The sequence below is a fragment of the Moschus berezovskii genome, chromosome 25 (assembly GCF_049115385.1).
Source record: "Moschus berezovskii isolate FMDL1 chromosome 25, NW_MosBer_1.0, whole genome shotgun sequence".
Lineage (NCBI taxonomy): Eukaryota > Metazoa > Chordata > Mammalia > Artiodactyla > Moschidae > Moschus > Moschus berezovskii.
In genome coordinates this window covers 24,736,331-24,748,608 of record NC_142484.1, presented here as the reverse complement: position 1 = coordinate 24,748,608, position 12,278 = coordinate 24,736,331, and the positions used below count along the sequence as shown (strand labels likewise).

The following is a 12,278-nucleotide window of genomic DNA, read 5'->3' as shown; positions in this document are numbered from 1 at the left end:
TAAATACTCAATAGTAATACTAACATTTCCATTTCTTTTTTTGGCTTACAATAAATTGGTTTTATCTAAATTAACCTTTTAAAATATCTTGTATCGTAGACACTACCATCATTCCTCAAAATGTCCAAAAAAAAAGCAAATTCCAAAAGGTAACTGGCCCAAGATCAACTTGTTATCACAGAATTGGCTTTTATACTTAATAGTTTCTAAAAGATTTCTTATCTTTTTGCATTCTCTGCTATCTCTCTCCATCTCCTTCCTTAAGGTACAATTTAATACGAAAAGGAACGTGAGTGAGAAAATAGATTTTAGTGCAGATGTTAGAAATATGTAGATTTAGGAAATAAATACAGAATTTATTTGCTCTATGATATCCATTAAATCACAGAGCCATTGAATGATTTTCCAGAATATGCCAGTGCAGGTGTTAATTTGCCCCAGAGAGGAATTTGAAAACCCACCCCACTCCCACAGCTTACTAGAGGGGTTTTTGTTTGGTTTTTATTTTTATTTTTTTGCAAGAGCAAAAATACCTGTATTTGGGAGATGCTAGTATGTGGATTGAATCACTCCACTAACTGATGAAATGCAAAGTTATACTAAATCATTCCACTCAAAGTGAAGTTCACTTGCAAATGTTCCCAGAGGTAATTAGCAACTAGGCGCATCCAATCAACAGAAAAAACAATTTAGTGGGTGCAGGAAATTTAGAAGATCAGCATTAAACCAGCCCTTTGGGTAACTTCATTACTCAAATTTTCTAAGTATTAGGAGCTATGGCTCAAACTTCAAGCACATCTTATAAAAATAATTACACACAGGTAGTGCTTCTACGAAAATCCCATGGGTGGAGGAGCCTGGTAGGCTGCAGTCCATGGGGTCGCTACGAGTCGGACACGACTGGGCAACTTCACTTTCCCTTTTCACTTTCATGCATTGGAGAAGGAAATGGCAACCCACTCCAGTGTTTTTGTCTGGAGAATCCCAGGGACGGGGGAGCCTGGTAGGCTGTCATCTATGGGGTTGCACAGAGTTGGACACAACTGAAGCGACACAGCAGCAGCAGCAGCAGTGCTTCTACGAAACTGAAAACACATAGCTACTTCCTAACCATCTTTTGAGGTCTGGCTCAGGTACCACGTCCCCCAGGGAGCCTTCCCCAAGTGAGGCAGTAAGAGAAAATTTCTCTCTTCAACACACTTTATCCACACCCCACTGCAAGCCTGTTCTCTTCTCCTCTGCATTAGAGTGTCTGATGACATGCTGTGTTTGCCTTCTAGAGAGCACGCTCATTGCAGCCAGGATCAGCTTATTCCTCTCTGTCTTCCTCAACATCTAGCTCAAAGCACAGACTGCAAACAGGTCCTAAAAGCCTCAGTCTTTTCCTCAGAGTATCTCTTATCAGCCTTTGTTCTTTTTTGTCACATAAAATAAGATACCACTTTTTCTTTAGAAATTCTTCTAAAAGTAGAACTCCTACAAGGCAGCACTTTCCTGACAGCAAAAAAAAAAAAAACTAACACATTAAAGAATCTGCACTCATGCACATTCTAATTCACTTTTTTTTTTATTCTAATTCACTTTTATAAATGAAACACCAATACACAGACACATCCCCCAACTACTCAACACTAAGATGCTGTCAGTCAGGGAGAAGTACAATCTCAAACTCAACCAAAGCTTCTCTCAGTCCTACTCAAAGCAAAGCAAAGGTATTCTAGAATGATTTTTGAAGCTCGGATGCTGGTTTTCAGGATGTTTTTCAGCCTAGAGAAGATCAGTGACAGTCTTACATATAGCCATTCATTCTCCCTGCCCCTAGCCCCAATCCTTATCTATTAAAATATGATTTGTTTCCGGTAAAAAGACGATAAAAATCTTATTCAAGTCTTTGCATTCCACAAGGACAGCAGTGACAAAAATAACCTTAAAAAGCTGAGTAGTTACAAAACAAATCCTATGAGGCTTTGGAGCTGGTATGGATAGGAGTGCTTCCAGTTACCGAAACTTTCTACTTAAATTTATCAACATTATTATTAAGAGGCTAGCATTGACATGAAGGTTTTCATTCCCTCAATACACATCAATTCAGAGTTGGACTTAGGATAGTGAAATAGAAGAAATAAAAATGAAGGAAAGAAGAATGAATTTTTTTTTTTTACTTTATATATTTCTCTTTTCTCTTTTTTTATTTTATTGAAGTATGATTGATTTACAACATTATTTTGGTTTCTGGTATACAGTAGAGTGACCCAGTTACACATATATATATTCTTTTTCACATTCTTTTCCACGGTTTATTACAGGATATTGAATATTGTTCCCTATGCTATATAGTAGCACCTGATTGTTTATCCATTCTATATATAAGAGCTTGTGTTTTTCACTTCCGCAAGACAACCTGTCTCAGTCGGTGGGGAAACCCACTTCCTGGGAAGAGGATTGGCTGGCAGAGGGGAACAGAACAAACTGCAGTCCCAGAACAACCAGGGTGGTGCCCCCAGCTCCAGCCGCCATGTTTCCACGCCTCTGTGGCTCTGGCTTAATTCCCACTTGGGCAGCATCAGCTACACTTTATATTCTTCAAAGTACTTTCTCATATATTATTATTTAATTTATATAATCAATCCCATTTTCAGATGAGGAAACTGAAGCTAGAAGATATTAAAAGACATATCCACTGATCCCCCTAAGTACTGACTCTAGGTACATCCATTTACGAATGATAATACTTCCTTTATGCGTCAGTGAGGTAAAATAAATTTATACATAGAAAGTGCTGAGACCTAATCTATCCCCTACACAATCCTCTGCTTTACTCACTATCCCAATTTACCCCTGCAGGTTAAAATTTGACATTCATAGCACACAAGACGGATAATACACGTAAGATAAGAAGACCAAAGTTATACCCTATTGCTTACAAATGCATGCACTAACATTTAACCAGAGCTTGCCATGGACCAAGTACAGTTCTAATGCTCTATGTGTATTAATATATTTCATCCTACTCTTAGTGACCCCATGGACTGAAACCTACCAGGCTCCACCATCCATGGGATTTTCCAGGCAAGAGTACTGGAGTGGGGTGCCATTGCCTTCTCTAATAATCATACATAGTAAGTACTATTATTACCCCAGTTTATCGCTGAGCAAATGGGGATACTTTGAAGTAGAGAGCTTAAGTAATTTGTTACTTACTATTACTTATTAAACTTGAAAGAAGGACTTCTTGATTTGATCATATTAACTGAACTATGGTGAAATACTAAAATCCCTGAGCCTCTCTAGACCTGCACTGTCCAATACAGTAACCCCAAGCCAATATGGCAATGGAGCACCTGAAATATGACTAGTGTGGCATAGAAAATGAATTTTTAACTTTATGAAATTTGAATTAGTTTGAATTTGCATTTTAAATGAATATTCAATGAAACAGCAGACACTGGACATCAGGCAATGAAGGACAGTGCCCCTTGAGAGATGAAAAACAAAAGAGACGAATCCTACAATTACACAGGCTTACTGCTCTGAGTCTCCAAGCTGCGTCACAGGGAGAAGAAATGCAGGCAAAGCCCAGGAGTCTCCCTGCATTGAGATGAAGAAGGTGGGAGTGTGGGGAGACCAAGGCACCTAGATTTCACAGGACAGCATATGCGAGAGACAAACAGCAGAGAGAAAAATAAAGAACTCTCTCAACAGACTACTGATCAATGCATGCATGTGAGAAAACCACCCAAGGACAGAGCAAAATACCCAAGAGGAAACAGTGCCCAGCATACACATAAGGCGGAGAACAGTACCTACTCTCACCGCTAGAACTGGAAAACCCCGTGATTCATGGGGCACCCAGAAGGCCTTACCTCAGTGATGGAAAATAATTCATTCTAAACTATTCACTAGCACTGCTCTGAGTCATCTAATAGATCTTAAAAGTAGGATCCATAACCTTCAAAATTCTTGAAGGACTACACTGTACACCCAAAACTTACATAATATTGTACATCAACTCTCTCTCAGTCAAAATAAAAAATGGATCCAAAAGAATAAAACCATTTTTTAATAACTGTGTCCTAGAGCAAAACTCAAGAATATTTATAAAAATGCAAAAAGATTTATCAAGTACTAAACAAGGCAAAATTCACAATGTCTGGCATTAATCAAAAATTACCTAGGATACAAGGAAGCAGTAGTGAAGAGAAAAATTAATCAGAACCATCCCAGGACTGATGATAACTGCATTCCATCTATTCAAAGAGTTGGATAAAGAATGGAAATTTTTTTAAAGAGTCAAACTGAACTTATGGAGATGAAACTACAACACATGACATTAAAAAAACAAACAACAGAATGATACTAAGAGCAGCCGATACAGAAGAACGGTTCTTTAAGGCAGAGTAATAGGAGCTGCCACGAATGATACACAGAGAGGAGAGAGGAGGAAGTTTCAAAATGAACAGAATATCAGTGAGCTACGGAGCAGCTTTAAGCAGCCCAACATACACATAATTGGAGTCCGGAAAGTAAAGAGAAAGAAACACGAAACATATTTGAAGATATGAAACTCATTTTTTTCCTAAATGTGATGAGTGTCAACAGGTCCCACACACAAGAAACACGAAGCAAATCAGACCAATGTACATCATTATCAAATTGCTTAAATTTAGGGATAAGAGAAAGTCGTAAAAGCAAGGAACATACCTACAGAGGAATAAAGATAGGATGACGACAGATTTCTCACTGGAAACAGTACAAGTGAGACGACAGTGGATCAACATCTTTAAAGGACAGAAAGAAAGAAAACTGCCAGCCCAAGATTCCACACCCAGAAAAAAAGAGTTTTAAAAAATTAAGACTTCTTCAGACATACAAAACCTGAAAGAATTCATTATCTGCACTATAAGAAATGTTGAACAAAGTCCTTTAGGCAGGATAAAAATGAAACCAGATTGAAATAAGAATCCATGCAAGAGACTGAAGAACACAGAAAATAGTAACTAAATATGTGAGTTAATATGTGATTGATTTTCTTATCTAAATATGTTCAAAAGAGAATTGACTAATAAAAATAATAACAATGTAGTATAGACTTTATAACATAAGGTAAAATGTAGAACAACAATAATACACTGTCAGGGGAGGGAAGTATACTATCAAAATATTCTTATTATACACATTAAATTGTATCACCTGAAGGTACACTGTCATCATTTAAAGATGTATACTATAAACCCTAAGACAACACTAAAATAATGAAACAAAGAGTAAACCAAGAAAAGAGATTTAAAAAGCAATCATTAAAAATTTTCAATTAATCTAAAAGAAGCCAGAAAGAGGAGGGGGGAAGAAATAAAGAATAGACAGGGAGAAAACAAATAACAAAAACATAGATTCAAGTATGACCATATCAATAATCAGACTTCACTTGTAGCTCAGTTGGTAAAGAATCTGCCTGCAATGCAGCAGACCCAGGTTCAATCCCTAGGTCAGGAAGATCCCCTGGAGAAGGAAATGGCAACCCCCTCCAGTATTCTTGCCTGGACAATCTCATGGACAGAGGAGCCTGGCAGGCTACAGTCCATTGGATCGCAAGAGTCAGACACGACTTGGCAACTAAACCACATGTCAATAATCACATTAATATAAATGGCTTAACTAACCTTGATGAACAGAGATTGACATACTGGTTTTAAAAAAAAAAAAGACCCTTCTATACATACTGGATATAAGAAAAGCACTTTACATGTTATTACAAGTCTTGAAATAACTGATAGGTGAAAGAATTTAGATCCTCCCAAAATGAGTAGACACTGTACAATTCTATTCAAATAAAATTTCTAGAAAATGCAAACTACTGTATATTGACAGAAAACAGATTAGTAGTTACCTGAGGGTAGAGGCTGAAATACAGAAAGGAGGGATTATTTTAAAAAGAGGAAACTTTGAGGGGTGATAGCTATGTTCATTATCTTGATTGTGTTGACAGTTTCACTGTGTTTTCTCATATCAAAATTAACAAACTGTACAGTTTGAATATGCACAGTTTATTATAACCCAATTACATCTTAACAAAGCTGTTAAATTTTTGAATGACACTTAAAATTATGTATGGAATAACTTGGCAAATCTACTGTATACTGTAAGTATAAATTATAGATGAGATTTTTTACTTTGAAAAAATGTAAAATATCTCATTAACAATTTTTTGTATTGACCATACATTGAAATGATAATATTTTTCATATGTTGGGTTAAATAATTGTATAGCTAAAATCAATTCCACTTGACTTTTACATATTTCATATGGCTACTACAAAAACTGAAATCACAGATATGACTCACTTATATTTCTGTTGGACAATGATGCACTCGAAGGAAGGACTTATCTGTAGTATTCTGGAAATATCCTATTGCTCATATTTCTGTCCAACAGTGAGTAGTCATCCTATGGTAGACAAAATTATATCCCTACCCTTAAAAGATCTCTACATCTTAATCCCAAAAGCCTATAAATACATTACTTTACACAGCATAAGCCTTTGCAAATGTGACAGAGTTATGAATCTTAAAATGAAGAAATTATCCTAGATTATCCAGGTGGGCCCAATATAGGGACAAAGGACCCACAAGGGTCCTTTTAAGAGGGAAAAAAAAAAAGGAGCAGAAGAGTCAGTACAAGAGAAGAAAACGTGACAGAAACAGAAAAAAAGAAATGTGAAATAGAGGCAGGGGTTGAAGTGATGCACCCACAAGTTAAGGAACATAGCAGCTGCTGGAAGCTGGAAAAACAACAAACTGATAGCCTAGAGTGGCTATACAGGGAACACAGCTCAGCCAACACATTGATTTTAGCCCTTTAAAGTCTGTTTTTCACTTCTGATTTCCAGTGTTGAAGGTGTAGCGTGGTTTCTCTTTACTGCATACAGAAAAAAGCAAGAGGAAAAAGAGAGATTAAGTGAAGAGTTGTTTAGCAAAAAGGAACCAGGACTGATCATATAGAAAATTCCCAGCCTATCCAGATTGAACAGACAATGAAATTAGGAAATTCACTGTCAGGAAAGTCTGCTCTGGAAGGATGTGGCTGAACCACTTTTTGCTAGTACTTCTGAAAGATCAAAACGGTCCGAATATTCAATCAACCAGAGGGCGCTTTGAAGAGATCAGAATTGTAATTCAGGGATCCCCTCAGCCATTCCAGTAGAAGTCAGAAATATAACAGAGATGGAATTGCTTGAAAAGATCTGTAAAGTAGGCTTTTGTCTCATGGACAGGAAACCCTTCAAGTTTTTGAGAATGTTATACCAGAGAAACACTGCCACCTAGGACTGAAGGGAACAGAAAGAAGATGAAATGAAATAAGGCTGATGGACTCCCCAAATTCTATAGGCAAGAAATAGGTTGATAAAACTATACAACTATAGGGACTTCTTTGGTGGTCCAGTGGCTAAGACTCCACGCTCCCAATGCTGGGGGCCCAGGTTCAAACCCTGGTCAGAGAACCAGATCTTCCATGCCAGAACTAAGACCAAGTACAGCCAAATATTTTAAAGTAAATTTTAAAAAAACTATCAAACTACAAACATGTGCTACTTTTCATGACAAAGAATGATTCATAGAAACAAGCCATAAACTTAGAAGGCAGAGCCAAGGACCACAGAGGATGACCCTCAGGCCCTAACACCCAGTAGGGTTTGTCCTGCTGGATTTCAAATTTTCTTGGGACCAGTGACCCCTTTTTTCTTTCCTCTCTTCCCTTTTGGACAGGAACTTCTGTAAATGGAATCCTATGCCTGCCACACTATCATATTTTTGAAGCAGATTACTTTTTTCTAGTTTCACAGATCCACAGATAAAGAAATATTTTGCTCTAAAACAGCAAATACTCAGAGTCCCACTCATATCTGATTTAGATTATTTAGACAGTGAGACCAGAAATTTTTCAACTGATGAGTGGATGAGATTTTAGACTTTGAGCTGATGTTATAATGGATTAAGACCTTGGGAGATACTGGGATGGGGTTAATTGATTCATCATGTGCAGTAGACATGAATTTGGAGGGGCCAGTGGGCAGACGTTGTGGTAACCAGAATAATAGTTTCCTAAAAATGTCAATGTCCTGATTGCCAAAATATATGAAATGTTACCTTACATGCCAAATGGACTTTACAGATTACAGATCCTGAGATGGAGAGATTACCCTGGATTATCCAAGTAATGCAATCACAAGGGCCCTTATTAGTGAAGTCCTCCTCAGTCAAACTCCCATGACAGTTATTCTTCCCACCAAAGAAGCTGAAAATCTCTCCCTGTTGTTGGAGCATGGCAGACATCCCAGAAGCAGAGAACACACAAATTAGAGAGCAGAGATCTAGCCTAGGGAATAAATAAGTGAGTAATGACTGGACTCATAAAGCAGGCAGCAAGGCTTTCAAAGAACACATTGGACAGAGGAAATTTTAATGAAGTTCAAAGTGTTTCCTTGTCACCTACTATGTACCATGCACAATACTTGGCTGAAGGGATGTAGGGGTATTTAGATAGAAAGACTATTGCTTTCATGAAGTGTAGATATGAGCCAGGCTTCCATAACAACTCTGTTGACAAAGTGTCAGCAGCACCTCTCAAATCAAGAGTGGGATGGTCTCTCAATAGTAAGTGAACAGATCCTGCACAATGCAGAGAAAACTAACCCAGTCCGTCTGCTCCTAAGCATGCCCAATCTATTTGCTTCACTGATTCCTAAGAGTGAGTGGAAATGAACATATCTGTAGCTTTGTTATATATTATACAGGATCTGTAGATGTGCTGCATATTATTAACAAGACTAAAGTTCTCTGCACAGGATATATATATCACCCTATAATGTTGGTTCAGTCATTCTAAAATAATCCTTTTGTTATCTTCACAAAAGGCTTGGTTCAAAGAAGCCTGCCAGGCATTTTTGTATAGGACTATCCAGGCTGTCTGACTGCTTTATCTGATCAGATCACTCCCCTGCTTCAACTCATCAAAGGCCCCCACTGATGGGAAAGTAAAGCAGAAAACTAACAAGGGCACGGGTAATATTTGCAATAGTTAACAAGTACGTGGCCTCCCACCTATCAGAATGGATACTGGCCATAAAGCATCAGCACACCAAGCCCATGGACATCAGCTAAATGTCAGTTCTGCCTATAGGGCCCAGCGTGACCTAGTCCCCACCTACCTCTCCAGCCGCTCACCACCTTTTAGCCATGCTAAATGTCTTTCTGTTGGTTTTTGCCTTGAGACGTTCATACACACCATTACTGCCCAGGTTCTGAGCCTCCACCTCTTCCTACACCAGGCTTTCTATTCATTTTCCACACTCCTGCTGACACATCACTTTTTCAGCGTAGCCTTTCCCTGACCACTACCATCTTCCCACACCCATTAAATCAGAGCTTCCTGTATACTCTTATTTGGCAACCTATACATCTCCCTCAAGATAAGTATAGCCATTGGAAGTCAATAATTACTTGTGTAATGACTGTTTCCCTCACTCTATTTATTTACTCTTATTAATAATCCTACCATTAGCATGGTGCCTGGTACACAGTAGGGGTTCCATAATAACAGTTAGTATTTCCCGGGGATTTACTAAGTCATCAGGCACTGTTTGAACCACTCTAATGGATTCGTCCCTCAATCACTGTAACAGTCCCATGATGCAGGTACTATTATTTCAGATGAGGACATAGGCAGAGTCAGGCTATGGAACTGTCCAATGCCACAAAGTCAGTAAATGATAGGGTTGGAATCTGATCCTAAGCAGTCAGGCTCCAGAGCCCAGGCTTTTAAGAAGCGCACTATACTGCCCTGATGAATGCTTGTTGAACAATTTAACAAATTGTAGTAAGATTTATAGAGGGCAAAACGTAACATCTGTACCCCTAAGACACTGCAGCCATAAAATATCCTCTGTGTGCATGGCCCACTGATTAATGAGAGATGCAGATAGGAGAATAGGAATAGATGCATTAATAGATATAGGTAGACCTATGGATAACAGTAGAAAAAATATCCTGTGGAAAAAAATATGACTGGTCAGTGGCTTTCAAGGACTTTACAAATTCATTCCACTCCAGATCCCCCACCAAAATCCCCTGGGATATATATCGCTGCCAAGCCAAATATTCCTTCACCATGACCACTCCTGCCCCACTTCGACCCTCAGAACAGTCCTCAAATATCTAAGCACCCTCAGCATCTCTGAACATTCCTCATGGCGATAACATAGGAGAAGTAGCAGAGATGATCGTCCAACAAATACACTCCAGAGGAACACGCCCCAGGCAGATCCCAAGTTCCTCCCCAAGTCCTGCCCCCATGCAAAGGAGAGAGATGCCTTTACCTTGAAATAAAAATGCTTTGCTGGTGTTGTGCAGTCCAGACACCTGCGTGACCCCAAGGGTGGTATTCACAAGGTCGAGCTCAGTGATGATATCCAACTGAAGGTCCGGATCTATCCCAAAGCCCACCACTGAAAAAGAACAGAGAGCCATCTTGTTTGAAAATGCAGACTTGCTTGAAACTACATAGAACTGAAGTGACAGAGGACAGGAGTGGCAGGGACTACAAAGAAGCCAGTGATGAGTGCTTGGAGGTGCTCTTTTCCTAGATGGAAAAGGAAGGCAACTCTTTGCTCCATCATCCCACTGATACTGTGGTTTCTCCGTCCCTTTCCCATCCCCACTACAGATTGATAATCCCTTATGCAAAACCCTCAGGGCCAAATATATTTCAGAACTCAGAATGGATCATCGGATGGGAAGCTAATTTGGCCCATATGCTCATTTTATGTAACACCTTCAACAAAGTCTACATCAGCACCCCATAACCAAACATAGTATTTCTAAAGCAAAAGGTATGGTATTTCCTTCTAATTGGTACAAGTAAAGACTATACACAGCCTCATATCAGTTTAAGTCAAGTTTTGCCACCAAAGGAGTTCAGCTCAGCGTAGGTTTTACTGTCAAGTGAGTTATACTTTGGGTTTCTGAGCTTTTTTCAATTTAGGGACAATGGGTACAGGACTGTGGCCCTGATCTACCTGTTCAGACTGATGCAGTAGTAACATATGACACCACAGTCAGCAGGAAACACCTCTGCAGAGCACTGCTAATCAGGCACCCACGTGTGTGATAAAGAGCAAGGAAATGGGAGGGATGCTGTCCCTGCTGGACATGGGTGGCCGAGGGACTGGCCAGGAAAGGGAATCCCCAGAACGATGGATGTACATTTCAAGGGGATCACTGAAAAGTTAGACTCCCTACCAACTTTTGTTGGAGAATTACAGGACACAGAGGAACAGGGCCCAGAGCTTCCATCATCTGGTCTGATAAAGGCAAATCCTTGAATCTGCCTCCCATCTACACAGTGTTCTGTAGAATGATTCACTCATGACTGCAAAGTGGCTTCCAAATATATATATTAATAAGGCTAGCAATCACTCCAAGGGATTCTGTTTAAGCCATTCCTAAATGCTGTGTCTGTCTACACTTAGCATCTCAATAGTGCAATTCTGATTGCACAGTTGGAGACGGTTTAATCAGCAACAGCTGTCAACGATTGTCTGGTGGTAACGTACGTAGTCACTGAAGCAAGATTTGGAGAGCTTGCACCCAATTTGTCCCAGAGAGACCGACTGCATTTCATTCAGGACATCACGCCCTGTGACAACCTCATCTGTCCTCCCACCCTCACCCCTTTCCCCATAGACCTGCAGAAGGAAATCTACACGCTCCTCACTCTTTTCCTGTTAGGAGACAAACACTGCTGCAGCAATCTCAGCTTCCATCGATGGAAGTTGGCTAGAGAAGGGTCTTGGGAGCCAAGCCTGTCATCCCCAAGGTGGACAAAGGGTTAAGTGAGAAGCGCAATGCACAGAGCCACCTTCTCAGTTTTTGTCAGGCTTCCCCTCGTCCTCTAAACGGAAGGTTTAAGTCTTCCCCTTCCAAATGCAACCAAAGGCGAGACCAGTTTAGCAAAGACAACCCATTTATACAGTTGTTCATTCACCCGTGTGTTCATTCAGCAGTTTTTCAACAAGTGTGACCGAGTGCTTTCCTTGTAACAAACACACTGCACTGCCAGGCACTGGAGCTGGCCTCACCGAGCACACATTCCTAAGGCAGCAGGTGAAGGGAGGGTGGGTAAGCAAATAGGTAAGTAAGATAATTTGAGATGGCAATGTGCTTTTGTTTGTGCTTAGTCGTGTCTGACTCTTTGTGACTCTGTGGACCGTAGCCCGCCAGGC

The 12,278-nt window shown here is 39.7% G+C and overlaps 1 protein-coding gene across 1 annotated transcript in view; it reads right to left on the bottom strand.

The window, feature by feature from the left end:
- NELL1 (neural EGFL like 1) overlaps positions 1-10,524 on the bottom strand; it is a 964,969-nt gene extending 954,445 nt beyond the window's left edge. The window contains exon 1 of the mRNA XM_055416043.2: positions 10,374-10,524. Within this exon, the coding sequence (XP_055272018.2) occupies positions 10,374-10,524 (151 nt within the window). The remainder of the gene's footprint in view (positions 1-10,373) is intronic.
- Between the last annotated feature and the right edge of the window lie 1,754 nt (positions 10,525-12,278).